Source organism: Colobus angolensis, unplaced genomic scaffold (assembly GCF_000951035.1).
Source record: "Colobus angolensis palliatus isolate OR3802 unplaced genomic scaffold, Cang.pa_1.0 Scaffold9, whole genome shotgun sequence".
NCBI classification, from domain to species: Eukaryota; Metazoa; Chordata; class Mammalia; order Primates; family Cercopithecidae; genus Colobus; species Colobus angolensis.
This window is the reverse complement of record NW_012122931.1, coordinates 2,094,287-2,113,648: the sequence shown is the minus strand read 5'-3', so window position 1 is coordinate 2,113,648 and position 19,362 is coordinate 2,094,287. Positions and strand designations below refer to the sequence as shown.

The 19,362-nt window shown below is 50.4% G+C and overlaps 1 protein-coding gene across 2 annotated transcripts in view; it reads left to right on the top strand.

Moving 5' to 3' along the window:
* LOC105503996 (chromosome unknown open reading frame, human C9orf171) overlaps positions 1-19,362 on the top strand; it is a 185,307-nt gene that overhangs the window by 85,639 nt on the left and 80,306 nt on the right. The window contains exons 2-3 of one of the 2 annotated variants that reach the window (XM_011931169.1): positions 1,678-1,781; positions 18,858-18,961. In XM_011931169.1, coding sequence (XP_011786559.1) covers positions 1,678-1,781; positions 18,858-18,961 — 208 coding nt within the window. The remainder of the gene's footprint in view (positions 1-1,677; positions 1,782-18,857; positions 18,962-19,362) is intronic. The other variant, XM_011931171.1, reaches the window with a different exon arrangement.

The following is a 19,362-nucleotide window of genomic DNA, read 5'->3' as shown; positions in this document are numbered from 1 at the left end:
ATCCCAGCACTTTGGGAGGCCGAGACGGGCGGATCACGAGGTCAGGAGATCGAGACCATCCTGGCTAATACAGTGAAACCCCATCTCTACTAAAATATACAAAAAATGAGCGGATCGAGGTGGTGGCGCCTGGTAGTCCCAGCTACTTGGGAGGCTGAGGCAGGAGAATGGCGTAAACCCGGGGGCCAGAGCTTGCAGTGAGCTGAGATCCGGCCACTGCACTCCAGCCCGGGCGACAGAGCGAGACTCCGTCTCAAAAAAAAAAAGGAAGAGGCCAAGGCTAGGAGCAGAGGTGCCCCCCTTGTGGTCCGGGGGCCCGGTTATCAAAACAAGCCACAGACAGTCCCCATGTATCCACCTTCGGTTGCTCATTTCTTCGCAGCAGGCTGAGACCTGTTAGCTCGAAAGCGCACAAGCACCAAACAAAATTTTCCACATCCAGTTGTTTAAAAAAATCTCCAACAAGCAGAATTTAGCCATTTAGAGCCCACCTGCTTTGCACACCCACAAAGCTACACTCGTGTCTGCCTGCCATGAATACGGTAAGACCCCAAGTTGCTGCTGCCCTTGGGAGCTCTCTGGGCCCGAGACTCCCTGGCGCGCTGCTGGACGCTTCAGCCCTGTCTCCCCCAAAGCAGCCTCGCACTCCTCCTTCCTGGATGGTGGCCCCTCACTGTCACCTCTGGACAGTCTCATAGACATCCCTCCTTGGGGACTTCCCCTCTCCTGAAACCCCATCCAAGCCCTGCCCACTAAAGCTTGTGTATTTATGTGTTCCCTTTGACTAGCCCCTAATCCTCGAACTCACTCCTTACACTCCTCCCTCCCCAGCAAGATTCTCATCCATCTTTGTGTGTTCGAGGTCCCGAGCACAGTGGCTTGCACCCCGTCGGTGGCTGCTGCCTCCACTCTTGCTAGAGGAGGAGAAGCATTGCTGCTGAGGTCTCTGCATCATCTGCCCTAGGAAATGTCAACCCAGAACCAATCATAAAGCAACCCCAGAGGCTGCGAAGAGGAGGGGGTGGGAGGACCCCGTCCTCCAGCCTCCCAGCTTTGTGCTGAAATCAAGAGCCGCCGCTTCCTCTCCCAGCCGACCCCAGCCTTATTAACGGGCTTCGTTTTAGGGACACCTCCTCCGCCTCTGCTATCTGCTATGCTAACAGGTCAGCTGCCATTTTGTGTTAAACTCCTTCTCATTTATTACAATACCACTTTTTATTGACATGGAAATAAAACTTACAATCAATAAGATGTTATGAAATATACATCAAAACAAAAGTCACTGGAGCGGGCGTTTTCATCTGTTCTCAGGAAGGAACAAGGGTTTATGGTGGGGGGGCCGTGGAACGCTGAACATTTTTCTTCCCTATTACATGATGCGATTTTCAATGAATCTATAAAGAAAATGAAAACATAAATAGAGTAACCAAACAGAATGATCCCTGCAGCTGTCAAAACTTAAAACAGTTCAGTTTTCCTTTGATTTCTGTTTTAAGTTTTGAAAAGTACATAGATCATTCTCTGCTTTTTCCTTTTCTCTCTTTCTTTCTTCCTTTTTTTTTTTTTTTTTTCATAGGGAGGCTTTTTCTTAAATCTGCACATTCAGGGTCTGCTGGCTGTGACCTTTGGCAGCTAAACTGACCAAATGATCAAGTGGACTCTGCATTTCTTTCTTAGGCTGCTGGTCCGGCCTCGGTGGGAACCTCTTATTCTGTTGATGACTCCTCAGCGGTGCAGAAAGTTATTCCTTCCCTCGCTGGACACCACATCAAAGGAGGCCCGAGGTGTTTCTTTCTTCTGCTAAAATAGTGTCACCCTGGAGAAAAAGGGGAAAAGAGGGGACCTTCCCGGCTTCTGCACACCTACTGTGTGCTGGGCACCCGTGGTTATTCACCTCCGTGGTCTCGTCTAAATCTTGTCATTACGCCATGGGGTGGGGACGGTTATTCCCTGTTTGGTGAGTGACGGGAAACTGAGACTCCAAGAGGCTGAGTGACTTGCTCAAAGTCACACAGCAAAGAAGAATCAGGGTCCGGTTCCAATCCCATCTGTCGACCTCGGGTGGGCGCTGGTGAGGGCTGCCAAGGCAGCCTAGTTGGGTTCTCATTTTGTTTGTCTTAAGAATGCACCCTTCCGGGCTGGGTGAGGCAGCTCACACCTGTAATCCCAGCACTTTGGGAGGCCAAGGCGGGCAGATCACCTGAGGTCAGGAGTTCGAGACCAGCCTGACCCAACATGGAGAAATACCCTCTCTACTAAAAATAGAAAATCAGGCAGGCGTGGTGGTGCACGCCTGTAATCCCAGCTACTCAGGAGGCTGAGACAGGAGAATCACTCGAACCCTGGAGGCGGAGGTTGCAGTGAGCCAAGGTCGTGCCATTGCACTCCAGCCTGGGCAACAAGAGCAAACCTCCGTCTCAAAACAAAAAAACAAAGCAACAGCAACAACGAAACACACCCTTCCGAAGAGGCCTGACTTGGAGACCCCCATACATAAAGCATATATTAGAGCGGCCACCCAACTGGCTCAGGACAAGGGGCGTCGAGCCCCTGAGGTCCTCTGACCCCCGAGGGATTGTAGGGCTCTGCGGCAGCCACCTGTCTTTTCCCGTGCCCCCAGTGCAGGCGAGGCTGACACGGACTGACACCTGGGTCTCCCGACTCACAGTCCAGTGCGCTCCTCCCTCCCCCCTGCAGCCTTTCAACAGTGAGGCCATGGCAAGCAAAGGGGGCCACACTGTGAAATGGGATCCATCTAGTTTCATGGTTTCAGACATGCTTCCCCGGCTCTCACCATACGGACTGTCAGAACAGCGAGACTTGGATGGAAACGGCCTTCACTATCCTTCCCAGCCCAGGGCCCACTCCCCACCCCATGCCCACCTCAGCACGATCTCAGAAGAGAGCACAGTCTCCTCAGGACTGAGTTACATTTTCAAAGCATGTTGTCCTACTGTGATCACTTCGTCTGCATGTCTTTCCTCTCCCGTCCTCCCATCCGTAAGGGAGAAAGAGTTTCCTAAATTGCTCGACAGGAACCATGGCATCTCCTTCCTGTGGAGGTATTGTCTTTTTTTTTTTTTTTTTTCAGACAGAGACTCAGTCTGTTGCCCAGGCTGGAGTGCAGTGGCATGATCTCGGCTCACTGAAACCTCCACCTCCTGGGTTCAAGGGATTCTCCTGCCTCAGCCTCCTGAGTAGCTGGAATTACAGGTTTCCGCCACCACACCTGGCTAATTTTTTTTGAATTTTAATAGAGACAGGGTTTCTCCATGTTGGCCAGGCTGGTCTCAAACTCCTGACCTCAAGCGATCTGCCCACCTCAGCCTCCCAAAGTGCTGGGATGACAGGCATGAGCCACTGCACCCTAATTTTTCTTTTTATGTGAGATTCACATAAAACAACCACCAGCCATTTTCAAGTGTGCAGTTCAGTGGCATTGACTATATTCACAATGTTGTACAACCATCACCCCTCTCTAGTTCCAAGGCATTTCATCACCCCAGAAGGAAGCTCTGTACCTGAGAGCAGTCACTTCCCCTTCCCTCCCTCCAGCTGCAGGCAACCACCTCTGCTTTCTGTCTCTTCGGATTGACTTATTTGGACATTTTAAATGGGTTCATACACGTGGCCTTTTGTGCCTGTCTGGATTTTTTTTTTTTTTTGAGTCGGAGTCTCGCTCTGTCGCCCAGGCTGGAGTGCAGTGGCCGGATCTCGGCTCACTGCAAGCTCTGCCTCCCGGGTTCATGCCATTCTTCTGCCTCAACCTCCTGAGTAGCTGGGACTACAGGTGCCTGCTGCCACGCCTGGCTGATTTTTTGTATTTTTAGTAGAGACGGGGGTTTCACCGTGTTAGCCAGGATGGTCTCGATCTCCTGACCTTATGATCTGCCCACCTCGACCTCCCAAAGTGCTGGGATTACAGGCATGAGCCAACGCGCCTGGCCTGGATTCTTTTCCTTAGCATAATGCTTTCAGTTTCCATCTACACTGTAACATGGATCAGTGCTTCATTCTGGGTTACGGCTGAATAATATTCCATTGTGCGGATGTGCCACGCCTTGTTTATTCACTCATTAGGACATTGTGTGGTTTCTGTCTGTTGGCTATTGTGAATAACGCTGCTATGAACATGCAGGTACATGCATTTGAATGCCTGTTTTCTTTTTTGTTGTTGTTGTTAATTTTTCTGGGTACATAGTAGTTGCGCATATGAACACCTGTTTTCAGTTCCTTTGGTGTATCACTAGAAGTGGCATTGCTGGGTCATATAGGGTAATTTCCTTCCTTCCTTCCTTCCTTTTTTCCTTCCTTCCTTCCTTCCTTCTTTCTCTCTTCCTCTCTTCCTCTCTTCCTCCCTTCCTTCCTTCCTTCCTTCCTTCCTTCCTTTCTTTCTTTCTTTTCTCTTTTTCTCTTTCTTTCTGATGGAGTCTCGCTCTGTCACCCAGGCTGGAGTGCAGTGGCATGCTCTTGGCTCACTGTAGCCTCTGCCTCCCGAGTTCAAGCAATTCTCCTGCTTCAGCCTCCCCTGTAGCTGGGACTACAGGCATGCGCCAGCACGCCCAGCTAAGTTTTTTATTTTTAGTAGAGACGGGGTTTCACCATGTTGGCCAGGCTAGTCTCGAACTGAGAGCCACGGCGCCTGGCCCTCATCTTTAACTTTTTGAGGAACAGTCAAGCAGATGTGTTAATTATATAACTAGTTCTCTGTTCATACAAATGGAGACGGAGCTGCTGGTCATTCAAAATAGCAGAGTCTAACGGTGGCCAGTAGGTGGTATGACTACTTTTTATTAAGAAGCCTCCAGGCCCTCTGCTGAGAACTCTGCCTACATCGTGAAATGCTCTACCACCCTCCGAGCTGGAGGCTCTCATGATACCTACTGTAAGGAAACCGAGACTCGGAGTTCAAGCATTAGAACTTGCCCAAGGTCACGCAGACTTGAGAAGCCAGAGTTCTAATTCGGGTGGCTTGGCCCCCAAGCTCATGTTCTTAATCACTAAACTCTCATGTCCCGATCATGCGCCAGTTGGTTTCTGTTTGGATTGCAGTGTGACAGGGTAGAGGCTGGCAGCAGCGGATCTCTGCTCCTAATTATGCCAGGCTCAGACTGTTATGAAAATGAGTTTGCCTTCCTTGAGCACGCCCCAGCTGTGAGCAGCGGGAGCTGGCCGGCGGGTGGCTGGAATGAAACCCCATGCAGTGGATAACCCACCAAACAGATAAGTGACACTTGACTGCAAAATACGACGCCGAGTGATTGCCCTCCATCGCGGCGGTGAGCTCCATCCCTCTGTTCCTTCAGAAAACAGCCTGTTGTCCCCAGAACAGCTCCCATTTATTGGGCACTTACTCCATGTCCACCAAGGTGCAGAGATCATCTAACCACAGACCGAAGAGGGGATATCGTTTTCCCATTTTACAGACAAGGAATCAGGGCCCAGGTAGTTTTCGTAAACAGGTGACGAGCACACAGGTGTTATTTACCGAGCTGATGTCAGCCCAGGTGCTGAGATGTGAGAACACACACCTCCTCTTTTTATTTATTTATTTATTTTTGAGACAGACTCTTGCTCTGTCGCCCAGGCTGGAGTGCAGTGGCGGGATCTCGGCTCACTGCAAGCTCCGCCTCCTGGGTTCACACCATTCTCCTGCCTCAGCCTCCAGAGTAGCTGGAAGTACAGGCACCTGCCACCATGCCCGGCTAATTTTTTTTCTTTTTTTTTTTTTTTTTTGGTATTTTTAGTAGAGATGGGGTTTCACAATGTTAGCCAGGATGGTCTTGATCTCCTGACCTCGTGATTTGCCTGCCTCGGCCTCCCAAAGTGCTGGGATTACAGGCGTGAGCCACCGCGCCAGGCCCACACACCTCCTCCTAATCAGAGGCATCATCGCTTTTGGGGACTTCAGATTTTGCTCAGGAGGAGAAGTTTCTAGGAGTTCCTTCCCCAGGACGGTGAGCTGCCTCCTGCGAGTGACTTGGCTCTGTTCATAATCTCAGATGATACCTAGCCAGTTTTTATTGCTCTTTAAAAACATATATCCCATCGAGGTATTAGTTCCTTGCCACCTCTCACGTTCGCCTTTTGTCAAAACGCTGCGCATTTCCCCCTCATTCCCCTAAACCTGCTGTTGAGTTACCGGCCCCCAGAGGCCGTGGACTCGGAGCGGATGCATCCGCGCACCTCGCTGCTCGCTGCCTTCTCCGGGTGTAATCAAACATCAAGCTAAGTAGCAAATAAATCTCTCGATCTCATAAGCTGCACAGCGAGATCATGTAAATGCAAATGAAGGACCTGATTTCAAGCTGTCGAGGGGGAGGGGAAGGAATGCTGGGGCCCTGTCACCGTGACCGCCTCACACGGCAAGCAAGGGCCATACATCAGCCGCCAGAACAGAGCAGGCAGCGGGAAGGGAGGCCAGGCTGCCCCGGGAGCGGGGACCAGGCAGGCGGCAGAGCGCAGGCAGCCCCGGGCCGTGGGAACCAGACAGGGTTGGACTGGGTGGCGGGGCAAGCATGAGGACGCCTGGAGGGGCTCCCCTCGGCTCCCTTTGGACCCGAGCTGGGAGCTGCTATGGCAGTCTTGGCAATAAGACAGCAGTAACAGAAACGGTCCTTTACTGAGCAACCTCCTGGGCCAGGTGCCGTGGTTGTACTCTAGGTACAACCTCAGGAGGTTTTGCAGGTGAGGAAAGAGAAAGACCAGACAAGGCGAGGGACTTGCCCAAGATCATACGGGAAGTGGCAGGACTGGGAGTCCAACTCAGCTCTGCGGGAATTAGTATGCCAGCTACCAAATTCTCCTCCGTGACCCCCCCGGCCCCAGCCACCAGCTGTCATCTTAGCCCCCATTATAAACCTGAGCAGAATTGTAATGACACAGAAGAGACTTTTTCATAGATAAAATGGAAACATGTAACTTAACTCTGTTGTGTGGCTTTTAAAATTATAAAAGGAAAACCTCACTACCAAAAAAAGGGCCCACATCCGTAAGCACACGTCCTCACACACCACAGTTACGGGGCTGGGTTTCCTTCCAGTATTTTTTTCAATGCATTTTTTTTTTTTTGGTTTTTAACGTGGTCGTAACAGTAGTCTATGTAGAATTTCGAATCCGGCTGTGTTTTTTTTTTTTTTTCACTTGACATTATTTATACACCTTTGATCACACATGGATGTGGTCTTCTGGTGCGTGGCTTTTTCGTATCATTATGCAGTGTTCAACTGACGCTCACACAATGCACAGGGTTCAAAGCATCGGGCTTCTAAGAGGATGCCTGAGCCCTTTGATGCATAATGCACCTTATTTTACATGATTGTTTATCTGAGGTTCTCATTATGGAAATAAATAAATATCTTCTATGCTAATAATGATCACAATTTGCATTTATATTGTGCTTTTCATTCGAGGATCTTCAGTTGTTTTACAATAATGAACTACCCCTCCATGAGCACAATGGTATGCGTGTGCATATGTATGCATGGGTCTAGCTGTATACAGATATTTATTTAATAACTACCAGGCAATGGGATTTCACATAACTGCGCTTTAACAGAACGCAGGAGAGTGAGTGGAAGCTTTTCAACTGTCGAACAAACATTCATTTAGTTGAGACGCAGGGCTAGAGGGTTAATGAGCTACACTATGTGTGGTTGCCAGGAAGTGGTGAGTGATTGATTCCTTTGAGGGACTTGCTCATGATGGAATGAGCGTCTTTGGTGGGTCTGAAACTCAGGCATCAAACTCCCTGACGGAAAACCTGCCACTTTGGAAGTGGCCACTGGCCCGTTTGTCTGGACTAAGATCCGATTCAAGGCTGTCCCAGCAACAAAGCCAGCTGGCTTCCCTCCTTTTCGCCTCTTCATTTCTCATGTCTGGATTTTTAAGGTATCTCGTGCAAAATCCACAAGGTCTTTTAAGAGGCGCACCTGTTTTGCAATAAAATGAGGGCTAGTTAAGGAAAAAACAAAGTAGATTAGGTGGGAAGTGATTATACTTGAGTTGCAAGGCTGGGTCACGTGTTTTGAAGAAGTTGTACCATGCAAATGGGCTTTGGTGAAGCTCCAGGTCTAGAGACCTTCGATCCTGGGTCCCAGGTAGCTTCGGATCAAAGCCTGTGGGAAGCGCTACCTGCACCTGCCTCTAGCTAGCCCCAGTAGTTCTCACAGCGACGGGCTGCTCCGAGGGGGCTTCCGGGCGCCAGGGCTGCCTGCCCAGCTGGTTCCCAGGTGGGTTTTCAGGGCCTGGTCCTTCATAATGGGGAGTGGAGGGAGCTGATATTGCAGGAGGAGCCCAGAGAATCCCAGGACCCCCTGGGACGGGGAGAGAGATGGTTTTAATTAGAGCTGAGAGATGGGAAATAAGGCAGAGAGGAATGACATCTTAATGAGGTTTAATGAAGCTGTCTGCTGATGGGGACAGCTGTCACCCAGAGCTGTATTCCAGCCAAGCCACTTTTTGATGGAGGAAACTCGGAAAAAGGCAGTTTGAAGGCAGCTGAGGAGGGAGAGGTGGTCAGCTCGGAGCTGGGATTTTTCTCCATTTGCCTCTTAATTCCAACACCTCATTGACAAGGGATTCCAGCTAGTGGACCATATTAAAATAGCCTCCAACCTTTCAAAATTCCCTGTTGTGCAAAACTAAGGTGTGCCTCTTCAAAGACCTTGTGGATTTTGCACAAGATGTTTTAAAAATTCAGACATAAGAAATGAGAAGCGCAAGGATTTTGAGGGCTGAAAGGGGTCTCTTCCCTTTTTGAGCCTTGGCTCCTTGCTTGTCCAGTGGGGATACCATGGCCTCCCTTATAGAGTTGTTGTGAGAATTGGGAGGTGGCTGGGAGTTAAGCACAGAGGTGTGATGTCCAGGAGAGGTGAGTTTAACCCCAGCTCTTCTATTGACTATCTGGGTGGTGTTGGACAAGCGTGAACCTCTTTAAGCTTCAGTTTTCCCATCTGTAAAATGGGAAAACCTACTAGACGGTGAAGTTGGCAGAGTTCAGGGAGAAGCAAAAGCACTCTTCCGACATGCTCAGCACATAGTAAGCGCTCAATAAAGAGGGCACAGGACATCCCATGTGCCCTGCGTGGAGGAGGTGCACAACAAATCTTCATTCTCTTCCTTTTTTCTTTCTTCACTGTGCGGTGGTTCTAAGGGATCCCTGTGCAGGGAGGGTGATCTCAGCCTCCACACGGCCCAATAGCCAGGCCAGCTGTCCCAGGACCTTTGCACATTCCAGTTTGGGACCTGTCTGGGAGACCCCTTTTGTCTCTGCACATGGCCACCTCTCATCCTGGCCTGGGCTGGTGGGGTAGGCTGATGGGGTCCCGGGTGGCTGATCAGAGCTGAGATTTGGGACTCAGTCTCATCTGTTTCATGGATGTCAGAGTGAGGTTACCCAGCGCCCTAGTGTGTTTGTGCTGCTGTAACAAAATACCTGACATGGGGCAATATAGAAAGAATAGAAATTTGTTTCTCACTGTTCTAGGGGCTGGGAGTTCAAGATCAATGCACTGGTGGTTTCTGTGTCTGGTGAGAGCCTAGTCTTTGCTTCCAAGATGATGCCTTGTTGCAGTATCCCCCGGCGTGGGGACGAATGTTGTATCCTCACGTGGCAGATGGACAGAAGGGGATAAAAAGGGTGAACTAGGCCGGGCGCGGTGGCTCAAGCCTGTAATCCCAGCACTTTGGGAGGCCGAGGTGGGTGGATCACGAGGTCAGGAGATCGAGACCATCCTGGCTAACACGGTGAAACCCCGTCTCTACTAAAAATACAAAAAAAACTAGCCGGGCATGGTGGCGGGCACCTGTAGTCCCAGCTACTCGGAGGCTGAACCAGGAGAATGGCATGAACCCAGGAGGCGGAGCTTGCAGTGAGCCGAGATCGCGCCACTGCACTCCAGCCTGGGCAACAGAGCGAGACTCCGTCTCAAAAACAAAAACAAACAAACAAAAAAAAAGGGCGAACTCCCTCCACCAAGGCCTCTTATAAGGGCACCTATTCCCCTATGAGTGCAGAGCCCTCATGACTCAACCACCCCCTAAAGGCCACACCCCTGGACACTGTCTCATTTGGATTAAGTTTCAGCATGAGTTTGGAGGTGATAAAAACATTCAGACCATAGCACCGAGGAAAAGCAGGTGACCATCAGGCCTCAGGTGCCCCTGTGTTTTGATGGCAGCTGAACTCAGATGTCTGTCACAACCTGCTTGCCAGTGTGTGAAAGTTCAGGGTCAGGAGCTCCTCTGAGTGCCTCTCTCTGTAGGTTCTTAGCAGGCTTCACACAGCCCCCCCTGAGATGCCCAGAGACCACCCCTCTGACAGGCAGCTTTTCTCTGTAGGCTTCTAGAAGGCCCCACTGAACAAGCTGGGGGAGGAGGCCAAGGGTCAGCGCTGGGCCCTCCCACCTCTGGCTCCATGCCGCTCCCTGCACTAAGTCCCCTTGGCTCTCTTGCCCGCCCTGTCTACCTCTGGAAACTTCTTCAGGTCAGTTCTTCCCAAAATGCCAATTCAAGATCTGTATGTGTCTTTCTTTTCCTGGCTACCCTTCACCCAACCCAGTCAAGACATCTTCCTAGGTCCCAGTCACTTTAGTCCTTAACAGCAGCTCCTCCGTCATTTTGTTCAACATTGTTATAATGCTGATGAGAAAAGAAATCAATGTCCAACTGGGGCCACTGTCTGCGTGGCATCTGCATGTTCTTCCTATGTCTGCGTGGGTTTTTCTCCAGGCACTCTGGTTTCCTTCCACATCCCAGAGGTGTGCACCTGAGTGAACTGGCGCATCTAATGGTCCCAGTATGAGTGGGCATGGGTGTGTGTGGGTGCACCCTGCCATGGGATGGTGCCCTGTCCAGGGTCAGTGCCTGCCAGGTGTCCTGAGCTGCTGGGACAGGTTCCCACCACTCGCAACTCTGAACCGAAATAAGTGGATCGGAAACACGAATGAACGAAGGAGTACAAAGTATTAAAAACAAAAATCTGTGGTGGGCATGGTAGCTCACTCCTGTAATCCCAGCATTTTGGGAGGCCGAGGCGGGCAGATCACTTGAGGTCAGGAGTTGCAAACCAGCCTGACCAACATGGAGAAACCCCATCTCTACCAAAAATACAAAATGAGCTGGGTGTGGTGGTGCACGCCTGTATTCCCAGCTATTCAGGAGGCTGAGGCAAGAGAATCACTTGAACCCGGGAGGCGGAGGTTGCAGTGAGCCAAGATTGTGCCATTGCACTCCAGCCTGGGCAACAAGAGCGAAACTCCGTCTCAAAATCTGTAAAGTTCTGTATATGATCATCACACAAATGCACGACTGTGGACAAAGCATAGAAAAGCACTCAGCAAGCCCTTCGGATTGATGATGTTTGTTTTTTACCTGCACAATCGTAGGAGGGCTCTTGGCAGTTTTGACTTTGCAAACATTTATTCCTTGATTTAACCCATTACCACTCTGACTGCTGCCACTCATGGATTCCCCCCAAACTGGGTAAATAATGATCTTATTTGTTTTTATTAATCTTTCTTAAATGTATGGGTAGCTCACATTTACATCAGCATTCAATATTAGAAGTATTTTGGTGGTTATTGAGTTTGGTGATGTTTTTGTGACCAGATTGTGCCATAGGAACTTAATTCTTGTTATCTATTAGCCTATGTTAAAATTGAGTTTCTTATAGGTTGTTTTGCTTAAAGTTTCAATTTCCAAAAACATATTGATGATGTTGAGTGAGGACTTACTGTTAAGTTTTCTGAAGGGATAGCTCTTCCCATGAACCTCAATCTATATATTGAACAGTGGACTTTTGCCAGGCACGGTGGCTCACTCCCATAATCTCAGCACTTTGGGAGGCCAAAGCAGGAGGATCGCTTGAGGCCAGGAGTTCAAGACCCTCCTGGGCAACATCGTGAGACCCCCCATCTCTACAAATAATTTAAACATGATCTGGGAGTGGTGATGTGGGCCTGTAGTTCTAGATACTCTGGAGGCTGAGGTGGGAGGATCACTTGAGCCTGGAATGTCGAGGCTGTAGCAAGCTGTAATTGTGCCCCTGTACTCCAGCCTAGGCAATGGAGCAACACCCAATCTCAAAAAAGAACCCCCTACAAAACAAAAAAAACAAAACGACAACAACAAAAAGAGCAGACTTTACCTGGGGTTCTCCTGTGTGTAAGGCACTGTGCTGTGCACCATTGTGTGGGGCAGAGAAGGCCAGGAAGTCAAGACTCACCTGTTCCATATGAGCCAAACCCCACCTGTAGAGATGAGGTCTGTGCACATGAAAAGACAATCAAGCCCAGGTCATCTATGCTAAATGCCGGCTCATGAAGTAGGAGGCAGCAAAGACTGTGGAGTCAGATGTGGGCTCAGACCCGCCTTGGACACTCAGCTGCACGGCTTTGAGCAATCAGGGCCCTCCAGCTGTCCATGCCTTCTTTTCCATACCTGTGAAATTGACATGGCGGTGATACCACGTTGCAGGATTGTTTTATGAATTGGCAGTAACAGGGGAGCCGGGCACACAGATGCCAGGATTATAGATGTTTGATGAGCACATGGCCAGGTGGGTGTCCAGTTAGCCTGTCTTGTGGGGCAGATGAGCTGGTTATGGGTGGATGTGCTGCTTGTCTAGGGCATTTGCACGCGAACAAAGGGACTCTGAGACACACGGTACTTGCACCTGAAGGGCTGGATTGTGGACAGTGGGATTTCAGGCCATGGAGGTATCTGGGGCCAGGAATAGAGGGTGAGGTTGCCGAGGACTCCCGCGGCTCCAGCCTGGGCAGACACAGCCATGCTCATTTGATTGTGCTTTGCTTTATTGAGCTTTGCATGCAGGAGTCCTCACAAAGCCCCGTTGGAGGCCTCCAGCTGCGCCCAACTGAGGCCCAGGGTCCCCTGGGGTTTCCTACCCATGACCCTCTCTGACACTGCAGTGTAGTGTAGCCTGCCCAAGAGGGAAGGAAGTCCAGGCGCCAGGACGGAAGGCTGAGAGGTTGATAGGGCTTCTCTGAGTGTCCAAATCTGCTTCTCGGCTGAATTCCTGGGAAGTTCCGCTTCATCCTTCCAGGTGATGCTATGGTCTGGAAAAGTCCTGGGAGATGAGAAAAACACTGCTATGGGCATTTTTGGAGGATGAGACTGTCTAGTCTAAGAAACACAGACCAGAGAATCCCTTTGGAAGAAACAGTCATTGTGTCGTTGTTGCTGTGGTTTATCTGGCGCCTGTGTTCGTGCAGCTCTCATGTGAAGCTGGGTCTCCGGTGTGGACAGAGAGCACCTTGCTCCGTCAGCAGGGGGTTGGGGGAAAGGGCTGGCAGACACAGTTGGCTCCTGGCGGAGGGCAGCAGGCGGCGGGTACAGTGTGAAGGGCACACATCGGGTCAACAACATCATGACCCCTAAAGCCTCCGGTGCTATCTTCAGTCACTGCCCCAACCCAGAGGTCCTGCACTCCTGACTTCTAAACCCAGAGATGAGTTCTGCTGGTGTCTGGCTGCATCTGCGTGGAGCAGTGCACCTCTGTGTGTCTGGCTTCCTTCACGCCACACTTTGTGTGAGGACCACATATGTGGTGGCCCACAGTAATGTTCTTTCATTTTCAGAGTTTCTTTCTTTTCTTTTCCTTCCTTCCTTCCCTCCTTTCTTTTTCTTTCTTCTTTTCCCTTCCCTTCCCTTCCCTCCCTTCCTTCTTTCTTTCCTCCTTCCCTCCCTCCCTCTCTCCTTCCTTCCTTCCTCTCTCTCCCTTCCTTCCTTCCTTCTTTCTTTTCCTTTCCTTTCCTTTCCCTTCTCCTTTCCTTTCCTTTCCCTCCCTTCCTTCCTTCCTTCCTTCCTTCCTTCCTTCCTTCCTTCCTTCCTTCCTTCCTTCCTTCCTTCTTTCTTTTCCTTTCCTTTCCTTTCCCTTCTCCTTTCCTTTCCTTTCCCTCCCTTCCTTCCTTCCTTCCTTCCTTTCTCTCTCTCTCTCTTTCATCCTTCCTTCCTTCCTTCCTTCCTCCTTCCCTCCTTCCCTCTCTCCTTCCTTCTTTCCTTCCTTCCTTCCTTTCTCTCTCTCTCTCTCTCTCTTTCTTTCTTCCTTTTTTTGACAGGCTTTCGCTCTGTCACCCAGGCTGGAGTACAGTGGTTCAATCACGGCTCACTGCAGCCTCCACCTCCTGGGTTCAAGTGGTTCTCCCACCTCAGCCTCCTGAGTAGCTGGAACCACAGGCACACGCCACCACACCTGGCTAATTTTTACATTTTTTGTAGAGATAGGGTTTTGTCATATTGCCCAGGTTGTTTCAAACTCCTGGACTCGAATTATCTGCTTGTCTTGGCTTCCCAAAGGGCTGGGATTACAGGCATGAGCCACGGCACCCAGCTCATTCCGAGTTTCTTAATCTCTGTGGGCATTGTTGGCATCAAGGGACAGATAGCTCCTTGATGTAGTGGGGTTGTCTGGTGCGTTGTAGGATGCCTGGCAACATTCCTGGCCTTCACCCACTAGATGGAGGATAGCGTCCCCTCCCAAGCCATGATGACCAAAAATGTGTCCAGACATGGCCAGATGTCCTCTAGGGCACATTATCACCTTGATTGATAATCAAGGGTATTCTACTGTATACCGTAGGGTATACAGTACTGTAGGGTATTCTGTGTTATGAATATGTCATGAATTTTTTATCCACCTATCATGGCCACTTGGGTTGTTTCTAGCAGTTGACTATCATGAATTGAGCTGCTATGTGCATTCGTAGACATGTTCTTGGGTGGATGTACACATTCATTTCTGCTGGATGTCCAGGATGGAATTGTCGGGTTATGGGGCAGGCATATATTTAGCTTTAAGAGATACTGCCAAACAGCTTTCCACAGTGGTTGTAGCAGTTTGCACTTTCACCAAGTGCATGAATATCCTAATTGCCCCACATCTTTACCAATAACACTGAATTTTTTTTCTTTGCATTTCCCAGAGGTTGACATTTTGACATATGGGTCTTGGCCATTGGGACATCCTCTTAAAGAAGTTCCTATTCAAGTATTTTGCTCATTTTTTCCTATAGGATTATCTGCCTTTTTCTTATTGATTTGTAGTAACTCTTTATATATGATGGATAAGACTCCTTTGTTAGATACATATATTGCAGATATCTTATCTCACTCTTTAAACTCACAGACTTTTAGAACCAGGGGCACTCTGTGTTTCCCACATCAAATACCCTAGTGCACATGACTGCCATTGCTTAACTGTACTTTTTGCAAGACAGTGAATTTCATAAGAGCAGGGCTGTGTGTCTGATCTGTTCACCCTAGAACTCCTAGCACAGAGGGCTTAGCGCTGAGTGGATACAAAATAAATATATGTGGAATGAAAGTATGAGCAAACCTCCCATTGGGATTTTTTTTTTTCTTTGTAGTCTAAAGCTTCCACATGTTCCAGCAGTTACTGATTCCCAGGCAACCATAGTAAAAAACAGAGATTGAGGCACAAGCCTGCTCCCTTGCCCCCCGCCTGAGGGTGGCAGCCAGCTCCTGAGTCTGTCTGTCATTCCCCTGCCAGTTGGAACTCTGCCCACCTGCACCTGCCCTGAGGGAGGCGGGGTCTCTCCCAGAGAAGTCACATTTTAATTAACTTCCCCAGCAGTCACTGGAGAGGCTGGATCATTTTCATAAACAAATGAGAGGCCAGAGCTTTGTCTGTAACTCAGAGAGTATAGTATGGAAGGAATTCAAAACAAGCCACCCTGCAGGGTCCCCATGCACCCACCTGAAACTCAGAGCTCCATCACTCCTGAGGGACACTGGGGTCTGGGATTTGAGATGGAAAAGAAGAGGGAGAAAAATGATCAACTGTTGTGTAGACAAGAGCCAATGGTCTCAAAGTAGGCTGTATGAACTGCACGTCTGTGTACCCCTAAAATTCAAAACCTAACTTTTGAATGAGATGGCATTAGCAGGTGGGTCTTTTAGGAGATGATTAGGTCATGAAAGCAGAGCCCTCATGATGGAATTTGTGCCCTTAAATGAAGAGGAAGAAAGCTAACTCTCTCTTTCTGCTGTCTGCCACGTGAAGATATAACAAGAAGGTGGCCATCTGCAAACCAAGAAGAGAGCCCTCACCAAGACACTGGGTCTGCTGGTTTCTAGATCTTGGACTTCCCAGCCTCCAGGACTTTGATAAATAAATGTCTATTGTTGAAGCCACCCAGTCAATGATAATTTGCTATGGCAGCCTAAGCTGACGAAGACATAGTGTTTTACCCACTCATTTATTCAACCCCTATTTATTAGCATCTATTCTACACTGAGGCCTGGGAAAAGAAGAGTGAGAATAAAGATTCACGGGGTATACAAAAAATCTCCATACATTCTGCTCACTTCTGTTGTGAACCTAAAACTGCTGTAAAATATAAAGTCTGTTTTTAAAAATAACCTTAAAAAATAAAGATTGGATCCCTTTTCTTGTGGGGCTCACAGGCTCATGAGGGAAAACAGACATTAAACTGATCATTATGCAATGAATGACTTAAGTACAGTACTTTGTAATTTTATTTGAGATGTAATTCACATTCCCTACAATTCACCCATTTAAAATGTAGAATTCAATGGCTTTTAATATATTCACAGAATTGTGACACCATCACCACAATTGATTTTAAAACATTTTCATCACTCCCCAAAGAACGCCCCTTAGCCATCACGGTTACAATCATTCCATCCCTTCCCCCGACCTGTCACCAGCCCTGGCAACCATGAAGCTACTTTCTGTCTCTGGATTTGCCTGTTCTGGACATTTCATGTAGATGGAATCATGCAGGATGCGGCAGCGCTCTGTGTCTGGCTTCTCAGCATGATGTTGTCAACTCCATCCACACTACCACGGGTACTACCCTGTCATTTTGTAAGTGCCGTGAAGGTAGGCTGAGGCCGCTGTGGTGCCACCGTATAATAAGGAGGCTTGTCTGGGACTGATGCCAATCTGGGAAGGCTTCCCAGAGGAAGTGGTTTTTAATATCAGGCATTTATTGTGCACCTGCTGTGTGTCAACAGGAAAAAGAAGGTAATAGGAGCCATGGCTCTGGCTGGATAGGAGTGTGTAATCCAGGCAGGGGGGTCTGCATGTGCATTCATGGAAACTGAGAAGGTGGTAAGTTCTAAGCCCCAAATGAACAGAATAGATAGTAAGAGTCACTGGCATTCAGACGAGGGTGAGCCATGGTGACCCCAGGGGTCCCAAGAGCTTCTGGCAGAGACAGGGCTTGAAGAATAAGGACCAGTAAGGGTGGGCCTTGAGGAAAGAGCAATGGAGGCAGCTGGGATGCCTGCGGTCCTTCAGACAAGGGGGAAGTGGGTTCATCTGTCTCAACAGCGAGGCCATGGGGGAGCCTGGGAGGCAAAGCTGCAGGGCTGGGTGGGGTTGGAGGGTGCAGGCCCTGGACTGCCAGCTGAGGGAGGGGTTTATTCCAGAGGCAGCGACGAGCCACGCTGGGTGGTCCTTGACCGTCTCTCTACCTCTCAGCACCCATCCTGTGGGAGCTGGAGAGATGGGGATATAGATGAGATGGCAGGAGACAGCAAGGCCAGAGCCCACCAGACCCTCTGGACAGTCTTTGGTGTGGCCAGAGTGGAGAGATCCCGGGAAATGTAACACCCTGTGACTTTGAGTCCACAGCCTGTGGCCTGTGGGCAGTGGGAGGAGCAGCTGAGCCCACCCTTCTCAGTAATGGCCCCGGGGCCTGCTGGCACCAGGGAGCCACAAGAAGCTGGGGCTGTGGGCATTTCTTTGGCCTGTGGATTTTGAGCATGAGCTGGGGGCAGCCAGCCTGGGTTCCAGTGCCGGCTCTGCCACTTCCTACTGCTTGACCTGAGGCAACCTGTCGGATCTCTCTGTGCCTCAGCTTCCCCTTGAGAAACGGGGATGGTAATGAGACCTGCCTCACTGGGTGCAAACGGCATGAGGGAAGGCCAAGGAACTCCCCAAACATCATGCCTGGGATGCAGTCAGAACCCAGCAAGTGCCCATCGATGCAGCAGGTGTGATGAGGTTTGCAGCACTGTGCAGGACAGGGCCTCTGACCTCGAGGAGCTGCTGTGCTAAAGGGAGACCGCGTGGCAGGATGATCAAGAGCGCCAGCCAAGAGGACGGGCACGCCTCCACGCGATGCCCTGCCCAGCCCTTGGGGGCCGGGGATACCGACCCTGCCTCTCTAGGCCTCAGTTTCTATAGCTGTAAATGGGTGGTGGGTGGGGGGCATCTAATGTGGCTGATGACAGGGCAATTTCGTTTGTACAAAACCACCTCTGAGAGGCCGAGGAGTTCCCTAGAGTCGCAGGGAGTAAGGACAGCTGGCCAGGTGCAGATGGGTGGCAGTGGCCCTGTCACTGTGTCTTCCCCAGGTGAGCATTCGAGGAAGTGACTTCCTCAGTGATGATGGTTTGAGTGGTCCCTGGTGTGAGGAAGGTGGGAATGAAGGTAGGAAAGAGGTCTCCTTCCCTCGACGGGGCCTCCGGATGAGGCCTCCTGAACTGGGTCTTTCATTTCCAGCTTGAGCCAGCCAGGTCTAGGCTCCACCGCAAACACAGCTGCCCAGCTGGGGGACTGTGCCTCCCCACTCCGACCATACACATGTGCCCAGAGGCCTCCCATCTCCGATGTCCTCATTTGCCTTCAGCACAGACACGCGGACCCGCTTCTGCTGTGTGACCCTGTGCCAGCCGCAGCCTGCGCTCCTCCCAGGGAGGGCTCTGCCACCCACTCCTGTGCCGCCCTGAAGGCCGCGGCAGGGCCTGGGGCAACGCAGGCCTCTGGTGCCTCCCTGCTACCGGATTACAATACGGTTGGTCTGAGACTCCACTCCTCACCTCTGCTCTCTGTCCTTCCCCCGACAGGCTGAACTCGGCAAGCCCCGGGAAAGAAGCTACAGTCTGCCTGGCATTAATTTTAATTATGGACTCTACATCCGAGGGCTTGATGGAGGAGTCCCTGAAGGTGAGCGAGCAGCTTTGGAGCGTGAGGGCAGAGGAGTGGGCGGGAGGCTCACCCCTCTTCACAGAGCCCTTGACCTAGCTCGCTGCTTGGCAGCTGGTTGGGTGCTGGAGAAAGACCCAGGGACCGCCGGCCTGGGCAACTGAGTGGTAAAACCCAGGAAGTGGCCCAGACGGGGAGGGCCAAGCAGGGCCCTGGTGTGCGGTGTCAGGAACTAGCATGGGCACCCCCTCCCTGGCAGGGACTGTGTGCGCTGTGCTGCTCAGGTTACAAGTACAGAATGAGGCCGGGCGCGGTGGCTCAAGCCTGTAATCTGAACACTTTGGGAGGCCGAGACGGGCGGATCACGAGGTCAGGAGATCAAGACCATCCTGGCTAACACAGTGAAACCCCGTCTCTACTAA